This window comes from Tiliqua scincoides, chromosome 11 (assembly GCF_035046505.1).
Source record: "Tiliqua scincoides isolate rTilSci1 chromosome 11, rTilSci1.hap2, whole genome shotgun sequence".
NCBI classification, from domain to species: domain Eukaryota; kingdom Metazoa; phylum Chordata; class Lepidosauria; order Squamata; family Scincidae; genus Tiliqua; species Tiliqua scincoides.
Window position 1 is genome coordinate 6,903,109 of NC_089831.1, and position 17,707 is coordinate 6,920,815.

Genomic DNA, 17,707 nt, shown 5'->3' on the forward strand with positions numbered 1-17,707 from the left:
AAGGAGGAGGCAAATGGGCGGGTAGAGGGCGGTGCCTCCCACAATCTGCTGCCTGAGGCAACTGTCTCAGTTGGCATAACTGATGGGCCAGCCCTGGACCAAATCACCCAAGAAGGAACGATGCCTGCATTGACTAGCCAGAGCAAAGCAGGGAAGGATTCCAACAGGATCATGAGTAGACATGAGCATCCAATCACCTATCCTGTCCCACCCATTCGGCGTCATTACATAGGCTCACCCTGTGTTTAAATTTATTGGAATTCTTGTTTTCCTTCTTGTTCAGGTCAATGAAGTAGTGAGTGACTCTGTCCAGGTCGCCAACGTCCATGGCCCAGGAGATCCGGAAGGAGTCGCACGTGATGTTGTTGATCTCAATGCTGTGCGGGGTGGACAACAGCTCCATGATCCGGCCGGTTCGGCTCCTGTGGTTGGAACAGACCAAACAGAAGAATAAATGGGGGGGGGGGATGTGGAAAGAAAAAGATACGCTTGGGGAACCTACAACCCAAACTGGACTTGGCCAGGACATTCTAGAAACACAGCACACATGAGTGTGTGTGTTTTCATATTATCACCAGGCGAGTTCTCCCAAGACAATCTCTGCTTGCCCTGGAGTCAGGGGGCATTGAAAGACTATCAATGTGCCAGCTAAGTCACTACCTGAATACGGAGAGTTCAGTGGTCAGCCTGGGTGGGCATTGTCACTCCAGTATATGGGAGCAGTAGCATAGCAAGGGCATCTGGCACCCAGGGCCATGACATCGGACATCACCCCCCAGAAGTGCCTGACCCAGAAGTAATTGCAGTGATGTGATGTTTTCACCATCTGTTACTTCTGGGTTTACTGTGCTCAGAGCGGGGTATTTTGCAAGAAAACAAAAAACAAAAAAGCCATCAGCCACTCAGAGCGGCTCGCAACTGCTCCAAGCACCCACAACAGGAGTGCAGGAGAAGGTACTGCAGTGGTGAGGAGGATGCCTCACCACCGTAGTACCTTCTCTTGCACGCACACACACACCCGTGACACAGGCAGGGAGATGTGGTGAGAGGGCCAGCTCTGGCTCTATGTGGATCTGCTGTCAGGGATATGGCTTGGCAGCCCTTCAAGGCATGGTACCCGGGGCAATGTACCCCCTGTCCCCTTAGCTACGCCGTTGCGTATAGCCCTTTGCTGACCATAATGATGCTCTAGCATGTAGCCCTGGTGGTTCATTGGGTGGCTGTGCTCAACTGTGGTTCTAACTTCTAGCCCTGGCAGCTTCGGACACCTATTAAGTTTCCTTTGTTTACACACACAAGTTGTGTGGACTGAGAATAACCTCCTACCTTATGCGAAGGTTAGTCCCACAGAAAAACCGGGCGGGGGGGTTACCACATAGGCGGCAGCAAGCAGAGGGCAAAATGACAGAGGACCCCTTAGGGCTGCAGCCAGCCCTGTCCATACTAGTAACCAGCAACAGAGCCCTCTTCACAACAACAGCGACTCAGTCACTGCGGCCTCCTTCTCTCCCTTCCTCTCTCCCGGGTCTAATTAATTCTTTCTGAATCGGCGGAGCCATCTGAAGAGCGGGTGTCATCCCACACAAAGCCTTGGAAGAGCAGACGGCTCCTTGCAGGTGTCACTGCGAGAAAGTACATTGCCAGCCTCCAAAGGGGCAGATTAGGAGCAGATGGCGCCAGGGAGGGAAGGGGGCTCATGGCCAAGTGGCACGGGAGGAGGTGGAATATTTGAAGCTCGCAGCAGAACAAATGAGGGAAGGAACCTCAGGTAGAGAGGCACCTCACGTGCAGAGGCACACGATGGAAGCTGGAGAAAGGGAGAACATTCTGAATAGGCAACCCTGTGTGATTTGCTGTGAGGGCTGAAGTAGCCGCATCCAGGGTGCAGGGTATAAGTTGTGCTTTACGTCTCATAGAAGGCCGTTTGGTTGCTGCCACTGTACAGCTGCAAGACGTGATGCCATTTGACCAGATACTGCAGTCAGGATTTTTTTAAGTCTCTGTTTTTTATGATATCCATAATGCAGTGGTTCCCAAACTGTGAGCTGTGGCTCCCCGGGGGTGGGGGTGGAAGCGAAAACCAGCCAGGAGAGACACAGAATCCTTATGAAAAACCTGCTGCCCTATACAATGTATAGCAGTGTTTCTCAAACTGTGGATCAGGACCCACTAGGTGGGTCACAAGCCAATTTCAGGTGGGTCCCCATTCATTTCAATATTTTATTTTTCATATATTCAACTGGTTATTGATTGCATTTGGAGAAATGTTACAGACCTGTACTTTTAACAAGCTACTATGTATACTCTTTTAACAATGATAGTCAGTGGGACTTACTCCTGGGTAAGTGTGGGTAGGATTGCAGCTAGGATTGTTAAAATTTTTCCTGCTTGATGATGTCACTTCCAGTCATGACATCACTTCCGGTGGGTCTTGACAGATTCTCATTCTAAAAAGTGGGTCCTGGTGATAAATGTGTGCGAACTACTGACGTATAGGATTCTAGCCCTAATGGGGAGCCATGGCTAATGAATGAGCAGGTCAAAAGTGCCACCAGTTGAAAAGGTTTGGGAACCACAGCCAAAACGCATGGGCAGGGTTGGTTTTAAGTCAATTGGACCAATTGCTCCCAGTTGGTCCTGCGTCTAAGGGTAAAAATAAAATTAATATTTATTAAAAGTAAATCATGTAAAGTCACTAAAACAAAGGTCTTATAAACATTTACTTTTCCAAGGTAATCTACACGCTTATTTATAGGCCAGAGGTTCTCCAACTGGGGTGTAGCGATGCCCCAGCCTGAGTCCTTCTGCCTTACCCCCAAGGGATGGGGAGGGGAGCAACAAGATCCCCAGGACTGCACCATTTCCAGGGGTGACAGCCAGCCAGCCGGGGTGACAGGGGTAACAGGAGCTTTGTTTTACTTACTGGGTGCAGAAGCAGCCTCCCAGGGGTGCGGGGAGCCCCGCCGAAGACTCCGCAGGGCTCCCCAAGCCTCAGGGAATGTAAAAACGACTACCGTGACCCACTTCCAGTTTGCGATCGTGAAATCAGAAGTGAGTCACAATCATTATTTTTACATTTTCTGAGGCTTGGGGAGCTCTGTGGAGTCTTCCATGGGGCTCCCTGCACCCCCAAGAGACTGCTGCTGGTGAGCAAAATGAAGCCCCTGTCCTCCCTGGAAGTGGCGCGATCCTGAGGATCATGTCACTGCATTCCCCCCCTCTGCAGGAACTTACCTTGGGGGTTTTACTCCCGAGAAGTTAACCCCTGTTGTAGGCCTACATGTCTGCAATTTGATATTAAAACACGCTTAGATCCATTTGGTTCATTAACTCACACGCACTTTTTAAGCACACGTTTTCATTGCTCTCCATAGAGCTAAATCATAAATTTTCTTTCTGTCACTAAATAAATTTTCTTTCTGTCACTAAAATTCTACAGACCTTAGTCGTGAACCTGGGGCCTTGCAAAAAATATTTCCAGTTGGGCCCCACAGCTCCGAAGGCTGTCCCTGTGCAGGGGCTACTATGAGTGAGAGGCGAATATGTATTTGTGCAATCAAGCTATCACACGTACCTGTGCTGTACTGAAATGTTGCACGCAGGAGGCGACAGCACAAAAGTACACACTGTATTACAGGGTGAAGCCTCTCATGGGTGCCACATCATATGGAGTGGGAGATTCTGTACTGCATTTTATGACATCTGTGCCCAGATCCAGAGTGAAGCTGGAATATCTACTGGAGGTGCATGAAGAGGAATAAACGCATAGCACTGTGGCCATCAAGTGAAGAGAGAACATTTTCCCTAGCTTCTGGTAGCTCAAAAAGATGTGTCCTTGGTAGTCACTAATTAGTAGTAGCTCAACATGGACAAAAGGCTGGCTGCTACCAGTTAGTGGTGCGCTGTTTTCTGCTTGGGTGGGGTTTAGAAGGAAACCTATTTTGGAGTTGGAATGTAGTCAGAAAATGATATAGTTTTCCCAGCTGGTTAGGTGCATGCTGCTTGTTTTGGGGGCACTGATTCTGCTTAAAAGGGAAACCCGGTCAGCCTGGATGCTTGTCTGCTCCCCACCCACTACTCAGCCTGTATGGCTGACAATAATATCTCTAGTACTTTCTCCTCCTAAGGAAACTAACCCTGCCCCCACCTCACCCCGCACCACCAAGGTAAGAGACTCATCATGAAAACCATATTTAAAGGGCTGTTAGGTTGAGTGCAATTTAGTGCCACACAACGTAATGGCAAGGTTCCCTATAGGCTTAAAGCATGCCCAACACATACAAGTACAACCTTCTTTTTGGGTGTGGTGACATGCTACAGCTTTGTGCTTTCTCATGAGTAAGGGCACAGATCTCAGGCTGGCGAGCAACTTGGTGATCTCCAGTGTACCAAGAACCAGTGCAGTGGGGGTGTCAGAGTTTTTGGTCTCGGACCTGGGAGAAGATGCTCAATTCTCCCATTGAAATGCATGCACCACGTAGCTAGGCTTCCTATTAAACTCAACAACATTAAACTTAACTTTAGGGCAGCCATGTTGCAACCTGGACTCTCATATTAAGGAGCCCAAATGGCTTAGGAGGTGGCAGTCCTAATCATTCCTTTCCTGATTCTGTTACCCACCCTCTTCTCTCACAGCAAGACTCTTGTTTTGCCCCACAGCAAATGGGGCAGGGGCTGGGAGGAGCAAGCGTGAAGAAGCTGCTGACTTCATCCTTTCCTGCTGTGGAGTTGTTGGAGGTCTCTGAGTTGAAAACCAGAAACTCTATTTAAAGCTGAGGTCCTAAGCGTATATATACACAGTGGGACTTAATTCCAAATGCAAGCTTAGGATCACATTCAAAGGGTCTCTGCCTTGGCTGGTGCATGGCCATGTTTTGTTATGCAAATGTTGCACAGGGCTGTCTTTTAAAACAAAAAAGTTTTAAAAATTTTGCAGGAGTGAAGGAATAACACCAACACTGCATTTTAATTACAAACCAAACCAGTTGCCTCCTCAAAGAAAGAAATCAGGTTTAGCACGATTTGTCCTTAAGTCATCCACAAGGGCTGCCGGTAATTATCCAATTGTCTTCTAGATCCTTACAAATGGATTGTTTTATGATTTATTCTAATAGCTTGCCAAGGGTGGATGCGGACTGTGGACATGTATGAACACAACTCTCTCTCTCTCTCTCTCTCTCTCTCTCTCTCTCTCTGTGTGTGTGTGTGTGTGTGTGTGTGTGTGTGTGTGTGTGTGTGTGTTCATACACCCTTAGTGCTTCCCAACTGAAACACCTGTCAAGGGTGTTTGCAGAAGAAACCCTATTGGGACCTACCTAGAACATAAGAACAGCCCCACTGGATCAGGCCATAGGCCCATCTAGTTCAGCTTCCTGTATCTCACAGCAGCCACCAAATGCCCCAGGGAGCACACCTGATAACAAGAGACCTGCATCCTGGTGCCCTCCCTTGCATCTGACATAGCCCATTTCCAAAATCAGGAGGTTGCATGTACACATCATGGCTTGTAACCTGCAATGGATTTTTCCTTCAGAAACTTGTCCAATCCCCTTTTAAAGGCATCTAGGCCAGATGCCGTCACCATATCCTGTGGCAAGGAGTTCCACAGACCAACCACACGCTGAGTAAAGAAATATTTTCTTTGGTCTGTCCTAACCCTCCCAACACTCAATTTTAGTGGATGTCCCCTGGTTCTGGTGTTATGTGAGGGTGTAAAGAGCATCTCTCTATCCACTTTATCCTTCCTATACTTTAAATAAAAGGAAATCTAGAAAGAAGCAAAAATTTATCTTTTTACTTACAAGTAATAATAATCAGAAGAAAGACCCTCAAACATTTATCTCCCAATATTTACACATGATTGCAAACAGCAGGAGCTCAGTTCCTTGCAGAGTAACTAGTAGCTATCTTGCAAACTCCAGGAGCTGAGCTCTTTGCAAGGTAATTAGCAACTATTTGATTTTTGAATAGCTTCAGGACTTGAGGCAATTAATTATCTGATCTTGCCATCACCCTCATGTGACCCAACAAAAATCAGGTCATGACCCACCAGTGGGTCCCGACCTACAGTATGGGAATGACTGGTATAGGTGTTTTATTCAATTTTTCTTCAGCAAAGCACAAGGTGGAGTGAAGACTCACAGTTTGGGAATCACTGGTCTAGAGACAAAAGTGTAGCACTGCCAGATTGTAACCTGGCGATTCACTAAAACTGGTAAACTGGTAAAACTACAAAGTAAGCAAGAGATGCAGCCGCTGTCACTTCACCCATTTCCCTTCCCTGGTCCTGCCAGTTGACGCCCCGCCAGCTGGGCAACAACCCTGGAGCTCAGCTTGGTGCAGACAATGGGGAAGAGATGAACTGTGGTCAGCAGGACTTGGAAGAAACTCTCTGCGCCACTTAATCGGTAGTAAGATGTGAGTCTTTGGGTTGAAACCCAGCAACCCTACAGAAAAGGCTTCCACCAGATGGAAAGGAGAAGATTTAGGAGCAAGAGATAGTAGACGTAGGGTGTGCAGAGCAGAGGGTGTAGCTCTTTGTCTTAACAAGTAGAATTTTTGTATGTAAGGAAATCTGGGAGAGCTCCCTGATGTACTAATTCAAATTCTGGTATTAACTCACAGGATGGGCTCGGACAAATCTCTCTCTCTCTCTCTCTCTCTCTCATCCTGTATTCCTCCATTGATGAAATGAGAACAATACTGGTTTATCGCTCAAAATATTGTGAGGAAATCTGAATAGAATTGCCAGTTTTTTCTTTTTGCAGGATCCTCTGTTTTTTGACACATCAGGCGATGCTTTTCCCATCACTGAATTTTCATGCCAGGACAATTAGCACTTGCTGATTTGGCAGGGGTCTGGCCTAGTTCAGTGTTCTTCAACCTTGGGGTCGCGAAGCCTCAGTTGTGGGGTTGCGGGAACTTAACAGGAATGAAAAAGGTTGAAGACCATTGGACTAGAGCAGGGGTGCCCAAACCCCGGCCCGGGGGCCACTTGCGGCCCTCGGGGGCTCCCAATCCGGCCCGCAGGGAGCACCCAGTCTCCAATGAGCCTCTGGCCCTCCAGAGTCTTGCTGGAGCCCGTGCTAGCCCGATGCAACTGCTCTCAGTGTGAGGACGACTGTTCGACCTCTCACCTGAGCTGTGGGATGAGGGCTCCCTCCACTACTTGCAGTTTCATGTCTGTGATGCAGCAGTGGCAGCAAAGGAAAGACTGGCCTTGCTTTGTGCAAGGCCTTTTATAGGTCTTGAGCTACAGCAAGACTTTCATTCATTCATATAAGCTACATCTCAAATATATTCATTTATGTAAATTTATTCAAATTTGAAATGTAAATTAATTCTTTTTTTTCCCCTGGCCCCCGACACAGTGATAGAGAGATGATGTGGCCCTCCTGCCAAAATGTTTGGACACCCCTGGACTAGAGCACCACCAGGTCAAGGAAGAGGCATCTGGTCTACCCCTTCAGGTAACAGGAGATGGTGTCCCAGCCCTGGTCAGACTTTTAGCAATTGTGCTGAAAAACCTTTCACTAGTGCGAGGCTTCATGGTAACTTTTTTGCTCTCTCTGATAAGAATATTTGGTTACAGTGAACAATGCTGGGAGGGTGAAATGGAAGTGGGGAGTGATCAGATAGGGTCCTGGGCGGGGGGTGGGATCAATGGTGGATCCCCAGTGCCATACTTTGTCTGTCTGTCTGTTTGTTTGTTTGGGTCATGAAGCAAAAAAGGTCAAAGACCCCTGGCCTAGGTAATCTTGTAGGCCCCTTCCAACTCTGCAATTCTATGATTTTGGTCTGCTATGTGGCTGCTAAAGGCACAGGAGCCCTGCTGGAAAAGCAGCTGGCAACACAACCTGTAAAGTGCTATAAACCATGACTCAATAAAGTAACCTTGATCGTCCAGAGTCAAGGTTTGAAAAGGATGTTGAAGGGCAACTCTCAAAATGGAGTGTGGCAAAAATAAACTGCTATTCTTATGGCCAGCCCAGCTTTCTTTTGAAATCTTTGTCTTAAGGAGAGCACAAGTGCATTTATTTATTTAAAATACTTCATATTCTACTTTCCCCTCAGAAGGCACTCAAGGCAGCTTACAATATCTTTTAAAAGTACCCAACATACCATTAAAAAATACAAATCCAACCCTGAAGGCAGGCATCAGGATGATTGCCTAAGCCTTCACACCTACTAATTCTCCTCCATGCTGCTTCTGTTCCCACACAAAGATAATCTAGATTGCCAGCAACAACTGAGTCATGGCTGCACCTGTGCTACAAACAGTTACTTCTGCAAAGGCCCCTGGATGTCTGTACAGCATCATTCCCTCGATCTCCCCTTTAATTTGCAGAAAAGCCTGCATCTTTCACCCTGGCCAGTGGCTGTGAAAAAGCAAAATGAAGGAAATAACAGATCTCGATTAGAATGATCTCAGAAGCTCTTGGCAAGAGCTGCTGAGAGCAGGATTTGATCTCCTGGTGGGGACGGGACTATACTACAACCACAGGGACGTCACCTCGACCTTGTATGGTTTAATCGTTGTTCATAAATCTCAAAGCATGTTCCCCAAGGTGGTTGATACCAACACACCTACAGATGAAAATTTTATTAGAAATTTTATTTCTCCATCCTCCAAAGACAGTCTCTGGTCCATGGAGCTTAGCTCTGAATTTCGTTTCAAGACTTGTGACTGTATTCAATAGGAACTAGGGCAATAGGTATAAAGACAAAGTTGTTCTGTGTTTCATGTCTCTCTCCCCCCCCCCCAAAAAAAAATAATTAGGGAATATTCAGCCACATCTAGAATTGCAGAGACAGACTTCCAGCTAGGGGAGTAACCTCAATTTTCTTTGTGCTCTGTGCATGGAACAACTGACATGCAGAAATTCAGCAGATGGGAGCTTCATCTGTTGAGTACCTGCCTGTTGTGATGTTTTGAAAAATACAGGAACCAAGACAAAAATAGAGTATTGCAGCTCTATCCAAAGTCCATAAGTATAGCAAGTACCTCCTTTTTCCCAAATAAACTACAATACTTGTGAAGCCTTCATCAGTCTCTCGGGGAGCTCTTAACCTGTGGGTGGAAGAGAAGGAGGAGCTGGGGGAAGCTCTTAACTTCAGACACATGTCTTTTTTTCCACAGTCAAGGCTGTGTTTTGTGAAATAGGATCACTAACCAGTGTTCAGCTTGGGGAGAAGGTAACAATTACAGTGAGCGTTCTCAAGCCATGCCTGACAGGGAGAAGCTGTCCTTGTTGGACAGGAAAGCCCAGCCAGCTAGGAGATGTTCCTAAAGAATCCTGGTTCATTTCTGCCTCATTTCAAACTGTTTCTTCTACTCCATGCATATCAAGCTGTGAAATTGACTAGACCACATTGCATGGGGCTTGTGATCCAATCAATTTAACTCCTTAGGAAAATATGGCTTTAAAAAAAAATGTAATGTGCCACAGAATAGCACATATGGATATACATCTATCCTTCCATGTACAGTGAGTTCTCTTTATGCATGAATTTGCTTATCTGTGAGGGGTAGAACTGCCACCTACCATGCATTATCTGTGAGTCTGTTCTTGTTCTGTGAATACTGTGCCAGTGCACTTGGGGCGGGGGGGCCGGACTCGGTGCAACTATGAGTAGGAAAGGAGGGGCAAGAGAGGTTGTAGGAGGAAGAGGAGGAGAGACGGTGGCCCCTTGCAAGCAGAAGGCAGTACCAGCACCATGGGGGGGGAGAGAGAAAGAGATGCCTATATACTACAGCAGGTGTCTCCAAACCCCGGCCCAGGGGCCAGATGCGGCCCACAGCAAGCCTCTTTCCGGCCCATGGTCAACCTCTTGTCCCCTGAAAGCCTATGGCCCACTCAACTGAACATGACCAGAACTGTGCTCTGATCATGTCTGGAGGGAGTTCTGAGGGCTAGAGAGGTTGAATGAATGAGACCATTCATTCATTCATTCATTCATTTATTCACTCATCTAAGTTCCATCTCTAATTTATTTATTTAAATTTTATATTTAAATTTTTTTCCGGCCCTCCACATCACACCAGATATTTGATGCGGCCATCTGGCCAAAAAGTTTGGAGACCCCTGCACTACAGTATGCAGCCTACATGGGAGGGGTTGCGGTAATTGCATCCAGTCAGTCATACTCCTTGTTTTTTAGAAAGTTGTCTGGATTGGGTCAATTTTCCACATCAAACGGGCATTGGTGGTGAATTGTTGAATACACGTGTTTCTGCTTCCGGACTTGCTCCACCACGTTGAGCACCATCTCGGGGACTCCAACTGAATGGAGAAATAGCTGCTGCCACAACACTCAGTGCATCAAGAACTATCCAGCATGGAGAGGAAGCATTGGGTGTTAGAGGTGTTGATGAGCCCTTGCTATCACCCAGCTCCATAAACTTCAAGTTAAGATTCAGATACATAAAGTTCATAGTGTATTGTGAAGAGGGCCTCCTGGAGTGAAGAATGGTGTCACTAGGGTTTGCGTCACCCAGTGCGGGATGTCAACGCGTCACCCTCCATGCAGTGGGCGGGGCAACACCCCAGGTGGTGGGCGTGGTGATGTAGCATCACTCCACCCCCACTGCTTATTTGGCTGTACCATTTGATAGAACAAAGATAGAACACATTCTGCATGAAATTACACATTGATTGATAACATGCTGGTATTATTCCTCCAAACTGTGATTTTGGTCACTAGTGTCACACCCCCTCCAAGGTTATCAACTTACTAACACCTCATTGCAGCAGTTCTGAAACTTTTGGCACTGGGACCCACTTTTTAGAATGACAATCTGTCCAAGACCCACCAGAAGTGATGTCATGGTGGAAGTGACATCATCAGGCAAATTAAATAAGTATAAATAAAGTAAAACAGATAATTAAATAAGCAGAAGCCAGCCCTGGTCCTCCAAGTGAATTTCCTCTGTAGCCTGCCTGCAATAACACCCCCCCCCCAAAAGCAGTAAGGTTTTCAGCCCTACCCAGTGCCCAGTTCAACCGAAGAAATTCAGTTTAAATGAGATCATTGTCAGGATCCACCTGGCTTTGCAAGTCTCAAAAAGGTTCACCTTATCAGCTGAAGCCTCTGTTTTGATCCTTTTGGGGGGGGGGGCTGCCTTATGGAGCACTTGTTTAGCTACAGGTGCATAGGATCAGGACCATTCTGGTAGCTTAGCACTCTCCTTCACCTGATCTTCCACACCAGCCAAGGCACATTTGCTTACTTGTGATTGTGAGGCTTAGTTTCACTTTCCAGAGGGCTCAATACATTCATCTGCTTGGAGGGAGGGACTTCCTTCCAGGTGTTTTGGGGGGCTGCATTCATTAGATCAGGACCATTCTGGTGTCAATGGATTCCTGTCAGCCTGTCCTTTCTGACGGACTAAGGCAAGTTCGCCTACTCTCGAGTAAACGCATGATATGGCTCACTTTCACTTTCCTTAGGGATCCATGCATTTTTTTGTTCTCCGGTTTTTTGGCCATAACTTTTGATAGAAAGGAGGTATTTCACTCTGGATTTTTGCATTGCATTCTGCTGGAAATCCTGCATCCAACGGTATATAATATGTTGGAGTTACTCCTAACCACCACGATTTTAGCATGTCACCCCCCAGTGCGCGTCACCCGGTGCGGCCCGCACCCCCCGCAGCCCCCTAGTGACATCTCTGCCTCACCCCACTTTCCCCATAGGCTCAATGGTTCAGTATCAGCTAATTTGGTATCCACTAGGATTCCCAGGAACCTCACCCTAGCGGATAACAAGAATTGACTGTACTATTTCATATAATTTTTTTTTAACTGAAAAGACTTGAAAAGCTGTTCCAAAACTGTTCAGGACTTGGAATGAGGAAAGTATCTTGTCTTTTTATGATATGAGCTGGCAGCTGGCCACATCAGTCACACCAATGTAAATTTGTGGCTATTTCTCTTCTGGGCATACTTCTGGAGTCTGGTTTCAGCCTTTCTTGGGAACAGCTTGAAGCACTACCAAAAATCTAACCAAAAGTTTGTTCAATCAAAGACCAGGGCAGAATGACCGAGACCAGGGGTTCTCACATATTTAGCACCGGCACCCACTTTTTAGAATGAGAATCTGTCAGGACCCACCGGAAGTGATGTCATGACCGGAAGTGATATCATCAAGAGGGAAATTTTTAACAATCCTAGGCTACAGTCCTACCTACACTTACCCAGGAGTAAGTCCCATCAACTATCATTGTTAAAAGAATATACACAGCTGCTTGTTAAAAGTACAGGTCTGTAACATTTCTCCAACTGCAGTCACATCCCCTGGTAGCATCAAGTCCATTAAAAATACTGAAATGAATGAGGACCCACCTGAAATCGGCTCACAACCCACCTAGTGGGTCCTGATCAACAGTTTGAGAAACACTGCACCAGACAATAATACCACGACATGGTTAACATACCATGGACAACATTCTGTGAATCATCCCAGATTCAGTAAAAAGGTCAGGGACATTCAGGCTGCAGGGAGGGCAGCAAGAGTATTTAAGAAGAGGCCACAGCTCAGCAGGTGAACGCATGCTTCTTGATACACAGAAGGCTCTAGGCTCAGTTGCTGGCATCTCCAGAAAGGGCTGGAAAGACGCCTGCATAACGCCCTGGAGACCTGTTTCCAATCAGCGAAAGCATGACCAAGATGGACCAAGGGTCTGTATCTCTGGCAGTCTGCCACAGGTTTGGGCTTCTCTAACACTACAACTTGGAGTCACCAACAGGATTGGTCTAAGATGTCCTGATGCACCATGCCAAATGATTCCTCCACCTCAATTTGATTTGCCAGCTTCTACCTCTTCCACCCCCTGGAATGGAAAGGGAAGAAGGGAGCCAATTCAAGCAATGGAAGCAAGTGGGTAGAGGAAATGGGCCTCCCTGCCGACCTGCTGCCTATGGCAACAGTCTCAGCTGGCCTCATGGATGAGCCTGCCCTGCTCACCCAGTGATACTGATTGGAAGGCTTGGGACCCAGAAAACGTGTGTATTTTCCCCACATACTACATCACTAATTTGTGGAAATGTACTGCCACAGAATTTAATGATCGCCACTGGCTTAGATGTCTTTAATAGAAAACTAATGGAAGTGTATTACTGCACATTCTTTCAATGCATGGGGCCTACTCTCCTGTCATTGCCAGGGGTTTTCTTTATCAGGTCTTAAAGATAAGATCAGGCCATGGTGACATGTGAACTTCAGCACTCTTTAGCCCGGTAGATCTAGTCTGATTGAGAGCATCTGGGCCAGGGTGGGGTGAGGGAGGCATGGATCTGGTCGAGTGGAGATTATTCACCATGAACCTCAGAACACCCCTTGCAAAGACAAGGACAGCAGGGAGGGCAGGCATGTTGGGGCAGAAGAGGATGGCCACGTGGCTCAGCCAGAATTCTTATTAGCTCTAAAAAATGGAGTCCTGCACATCAACAAGAGGAACTGCCTTGGCAGTCAGGGTGAGGCTATTTGCGTCTGGAGAGGATAAGCCTGTTCACCCCTTTTGTCTTGGGGAGAGGCCCAAGGTGAGTCATCCCCTTTGGCGAATCTCCTTGCCCCTTTTCTTTGCTTGTCCTGTTTAACTATGTAGGTGGAGGCGAGTGCTTGGACTGCATTCCTGACGCATCTCAGTTCCAAATTGTGGGGGAGAGGAATATTGCAGGGAGAGAGAGGAACAGGAGCTCTTGTCTGTGCCAGGGGTCTTCAACCTTTTTCATGCCACAACTCAAAAAAAGAAAAAAATAAGTATGAGACTGGGGACCCACTGCCAATTCTGCCCCTCTCCTGGGACCCAACTTGCCCACCCCCTCTCGCTCTGTTTCCCCCACCTCTTGGGTCTTTACAACAACCCTGTGAGGTAGCACCCTGAGCAGGGGAGCCCTTAGGAGCTGTGAGGCAAGACAGCGAGAAGAGCCTGTGCAGGATTATAGCAAGAACTCAGTATGCATAAGGCAGTGCGATGACTGAACTGGATCCAAGCCCTCTCTTGCACAATCTTTGAAAGGTTGCTGCAACCCTCCAAATGAAGCTTCGCAACCCCATTGTGACCCACTGGGGGTCACCACCCACAGGTTGAAGAACACTGGTCTCTGCTATAAAACAGTAGTTTTCAACCTTTTTCATCTCTCAGCCCACTGACAAGCCACTCTAAAATTTTCAAGGCCATCAGTGTTTGGACAATTGACAAGGTACATTGCATTGCTGGTTGGGGCGCTCACATCCCCCAATGGCCCTACTAATAAATCAGCCTCCCCCAAACTCCTATGGCACAGCTGTGGACCATTCACAGCACACCAATGTGCCGTGGCACCCTGGATGAAAAATGCTGCTATAAACACCGATTGGTTTTGTATCCATTTTGTAGCCATCAGGCATTCTCCAAAGAGACTTGGAGAGTTTGCTGAGAGGTGCTGAGCATTGTGGGTTAGAAAACTGTCCTATGCTTTCCCCCCACAACCTTATTACCCATGGGTCCTCGGGGAAAGGGATTGTAAAACCAGGTGCAGTCAGTGTTGTTCCCATTGAGTGAATATCCAGAGATGTTGTGCTACTGGCTGAGTTTTGGTTTTCCATCGTGCAAGAACATAAGAACAGCCCCACTGGATCAGGCCATAGGCCCATCTAGTCCAGCTTCCTGTATCTCACAGTGGCCCTCCAAATGCCCCAGGGAGCACACCAGATAACAAGAGACCTCATCCTGGTGCCCTCCCTTGCATCTGGCATTCTGACATAGCCCATTTCTAAAATCAGGAGGTTGTGCATACACATCATGGCTTGTAACCCGTAATGGATTTTTCCTCCAGAAACTTGTCCAATCCCCTTTTAAAGGCGTCCAGGCCAGATGCCGTCACCACATCCTGTGGCAAGGAGTTCCACAGACCAACCGCACACTGAGTAAAGAAATATTTTCTTTTGTCTGTTCTAACTCTCCCAACACTCAATTTTAGTGGATGTCCCCTGGTTCTGGTGTTATGTGAAAGTGTAAAGAGCAACTCTCTATCCACTCTGTCCATCCCCTGCATAATTTTGTATGTCTCAATCATGTCCCCCCCTCAGGCGCCTCTTTTCTAGGCTGAAGAGGCCCAAACTCCGCAGCCTTTCCTCATAAGGAAGGTGCCCCAGCCCAGTAATCATCTTAGTCGCTCTCTTTTGCACCATTTCCATTTCCACTATGTCTTTTTTGAGATGCGGCGACCAGAACTGGACACAATACTCCAGGTGTGGCTTTACCATCAATTTGTACAACGGCATTATAATATTAGCCGTTTTGTTCTCAATACCCTTCCTAATGATCCCAAGCATAGAATTGGCCTTCTTCACTGCCGCCTCACATTGGGTCGACACTTTCATCAACCTGTCCACCACCACCCCAAGATCTCTCTCCTGATCTGTCACAGACAGCTCAGAACCCATCAGCCTATATCTAAAGTTTTGATTTTTTGCCCCAATGTGCATGACTTTACGCTTACTGACATTGAAGCACATCTGCCATTTTGCTGCCCATTCTGCCAGTCTGGAGAGATCCTTCTGAAGCTCCTCACAATCACTTCTGGCCTGCACCACTCAGAATAGTTTATACAAGGAGTATTAATGAGACCAATATAGGGCTTAACCCTAGTGAACAATTACCTGGGCGTGTGAAGCGAAAAGAGAAAAAGCATGAAAACCCCTTGTGCTTGGGAGATGACGGGGCCTGCACTTTCAGGTCAGAGACTGTGATTTTCAGGCCAGCTCATGCATACCTCTCTTCCTATTGATGTTTCACATTTGTAACCTACCTACTGACATCTCCTTTCAGCTTACTACTAGCTTGCAAAGCAGGATTTGGTGGAGAAAAACCAATGAAGGAGCTTCATTGCAGAACAGCAAGACCAGTGGACAAACACTGAGCAACGCTGTTGGAGAGTAAGATCTGAGCACCACTGCCCTGCCTCACTGGTTTTTGGGCTATAACTTTTGATAGAGATATTTAATGCAGTTTGTTTCACTGCATTCCACATAAAATTACACATCAAATGATATATAACATGATATTATTTGAAAATATCAAGATTTTCACAATTTTTGGCAAGTTGTGGGGTCACCCCCCCACCCCGTGCATGTCACCTGGTGTGGCCTGCACCCCCCTGTTGGTGTGGCCCGCACCCGGTGTGGTCCGCACCCCCATACTGCAAGAGAGGGGCTGAAGCTGTGAGCCTAAATACATGTTACGTTGAGCATGCTTAGTTGTTACTCCATCATGTAAGTAGCAGCTGTGTGGGAGCCAGATCAGGATTGGGACTGTGTGATGGGGAGGAAGGAGGGGATTTAACCCTTTGCTTCCACTACAGTCGCAATCCATATTGGGGGCCCTGTGCTGAGCTCTTTGCCCTGGAAGGGAAGCAGGGCCATTGTGGGCATTCCTCCTGAGACAACGAGCAATCATGGCAAAGGGGGGGGGGATCTGGATTGGGAAACCAGCAGAGACCCTCCCTCCCATGACTGTCCCAATGCTTCACCTGTCCTCCTCCACATGTTTACTGGCTCCCTCCCTTGGCTTGCCCCAGCCCAGAGCAGCCCTCAGGTCGCCTTACTGCGAGAGGTTTCTTTTCTCGCTTCTGTATATGTTTACACCACTCCTTATATTATTATTTTTATGATGGTGGTTTTATCATTGCTTGGCTATTGGATACTGTCTTCTGGCTATTGGATACTTAAACACCTTGAGTCTTCTGGAAGGGAGGCAGAGCAAAAAAAATTTATAAATAAAAATGCCTCTCACCCTTACATAGTGGTGCACAAGTTGCTGACTCCATCTCCCTGATTCCCAAAAGAAAGAGGGGAATATAGTGGAAGGGGAAATGTGGAGAAGAGAGAGAGAGAGAGTTGAGGTGGTCTAAAGTGGAAGTGTAGAGGAGTGAGGTAGGCTAGAGTGTCTTCAGTGTGCCCACCTCTCTCCTTCACACTTCCTGTTCCACTCTGTTCCCTTTTTGCTTTTCAAATCCTAGGAACAGAGTGGAACAGGAAGTGTGAAGTGTGAAGGAGAGTGGTGGGCAGGCGAGAGGAAGAGCAGTGGGGGAGGCAGGCAGGTGGACAAAAGGAGGCAGCTGCCCCCACTTATTGAACGCCTCTTCTCTCTTTTTTTGCTTCTCAAATTGACATGAACACCTGCTCCTGCGGCAGGATCACAGTTCTCCCCTGTCAGACTACTTTCCCCTGGTGAAGGCTCCCATTGTGCTCTGAGATGCAGTTACCTGTATTTATAGCTGTCTTGCCTGCAGCCCCCTCACCTGCTTTCTGTGCCAGGATTCAACTGATTAGAACTTAACCCTCTGGTGACCCAACAAATCCATCTTGAGTGTGCCAGAGCTACCTTTGGGGGGGTTCACTGATACAAGCCGCAAATGGAATGAACCCACATGTAGTGGGGGGGGGGGGGAAAGAATGACATTTTGCTTGAAACAAAAAAATAACCAGAGGAATAAGAACCCGTTTCTTGTTTTTATTTTTTTTAAAGAAAAAGTTGAATCCAGGCATCCAGGTCTCAGCATCAACTGACTGCACGGACAAAGAACATGTTGGCAGCGGCTGTAATCAGAGCCTCTCAGATGCAACAAAATATGAAGCAGCCATTGCTGGTTATAAATCCAGATAAGCAAAATTGGAAATATGAAGCCAGCATTCATGGGGCATCGTGGCTGATTTGGAAAGA

General features: G+C 47.2%; 1 protein-coding gene across 1 annotated transcript in view; it reads right to left on the reverse strand.

Moving 5' to 3' along the window:
• The window catches only part of PHYHIP (phytanoyl-CoA 2-hydroxylase interacting protein), a 55,110-nt gene that overhangs the window by 15,408 nt on the left and 21,995 nt on the right, over positions 1-17,707 (reverse strand). The window contains exon 2 of the mRNA XM_066639593.1: positions 239-422. Within this exon, the coding sequence (XP_066495690.1) occupies positions 239-403 (165 nt within the window). The 5' untranslated portion in view covers positions 404-422. The remainder of the gene's footprint in view (positions 1-238; positions 423-17,707) is intronic.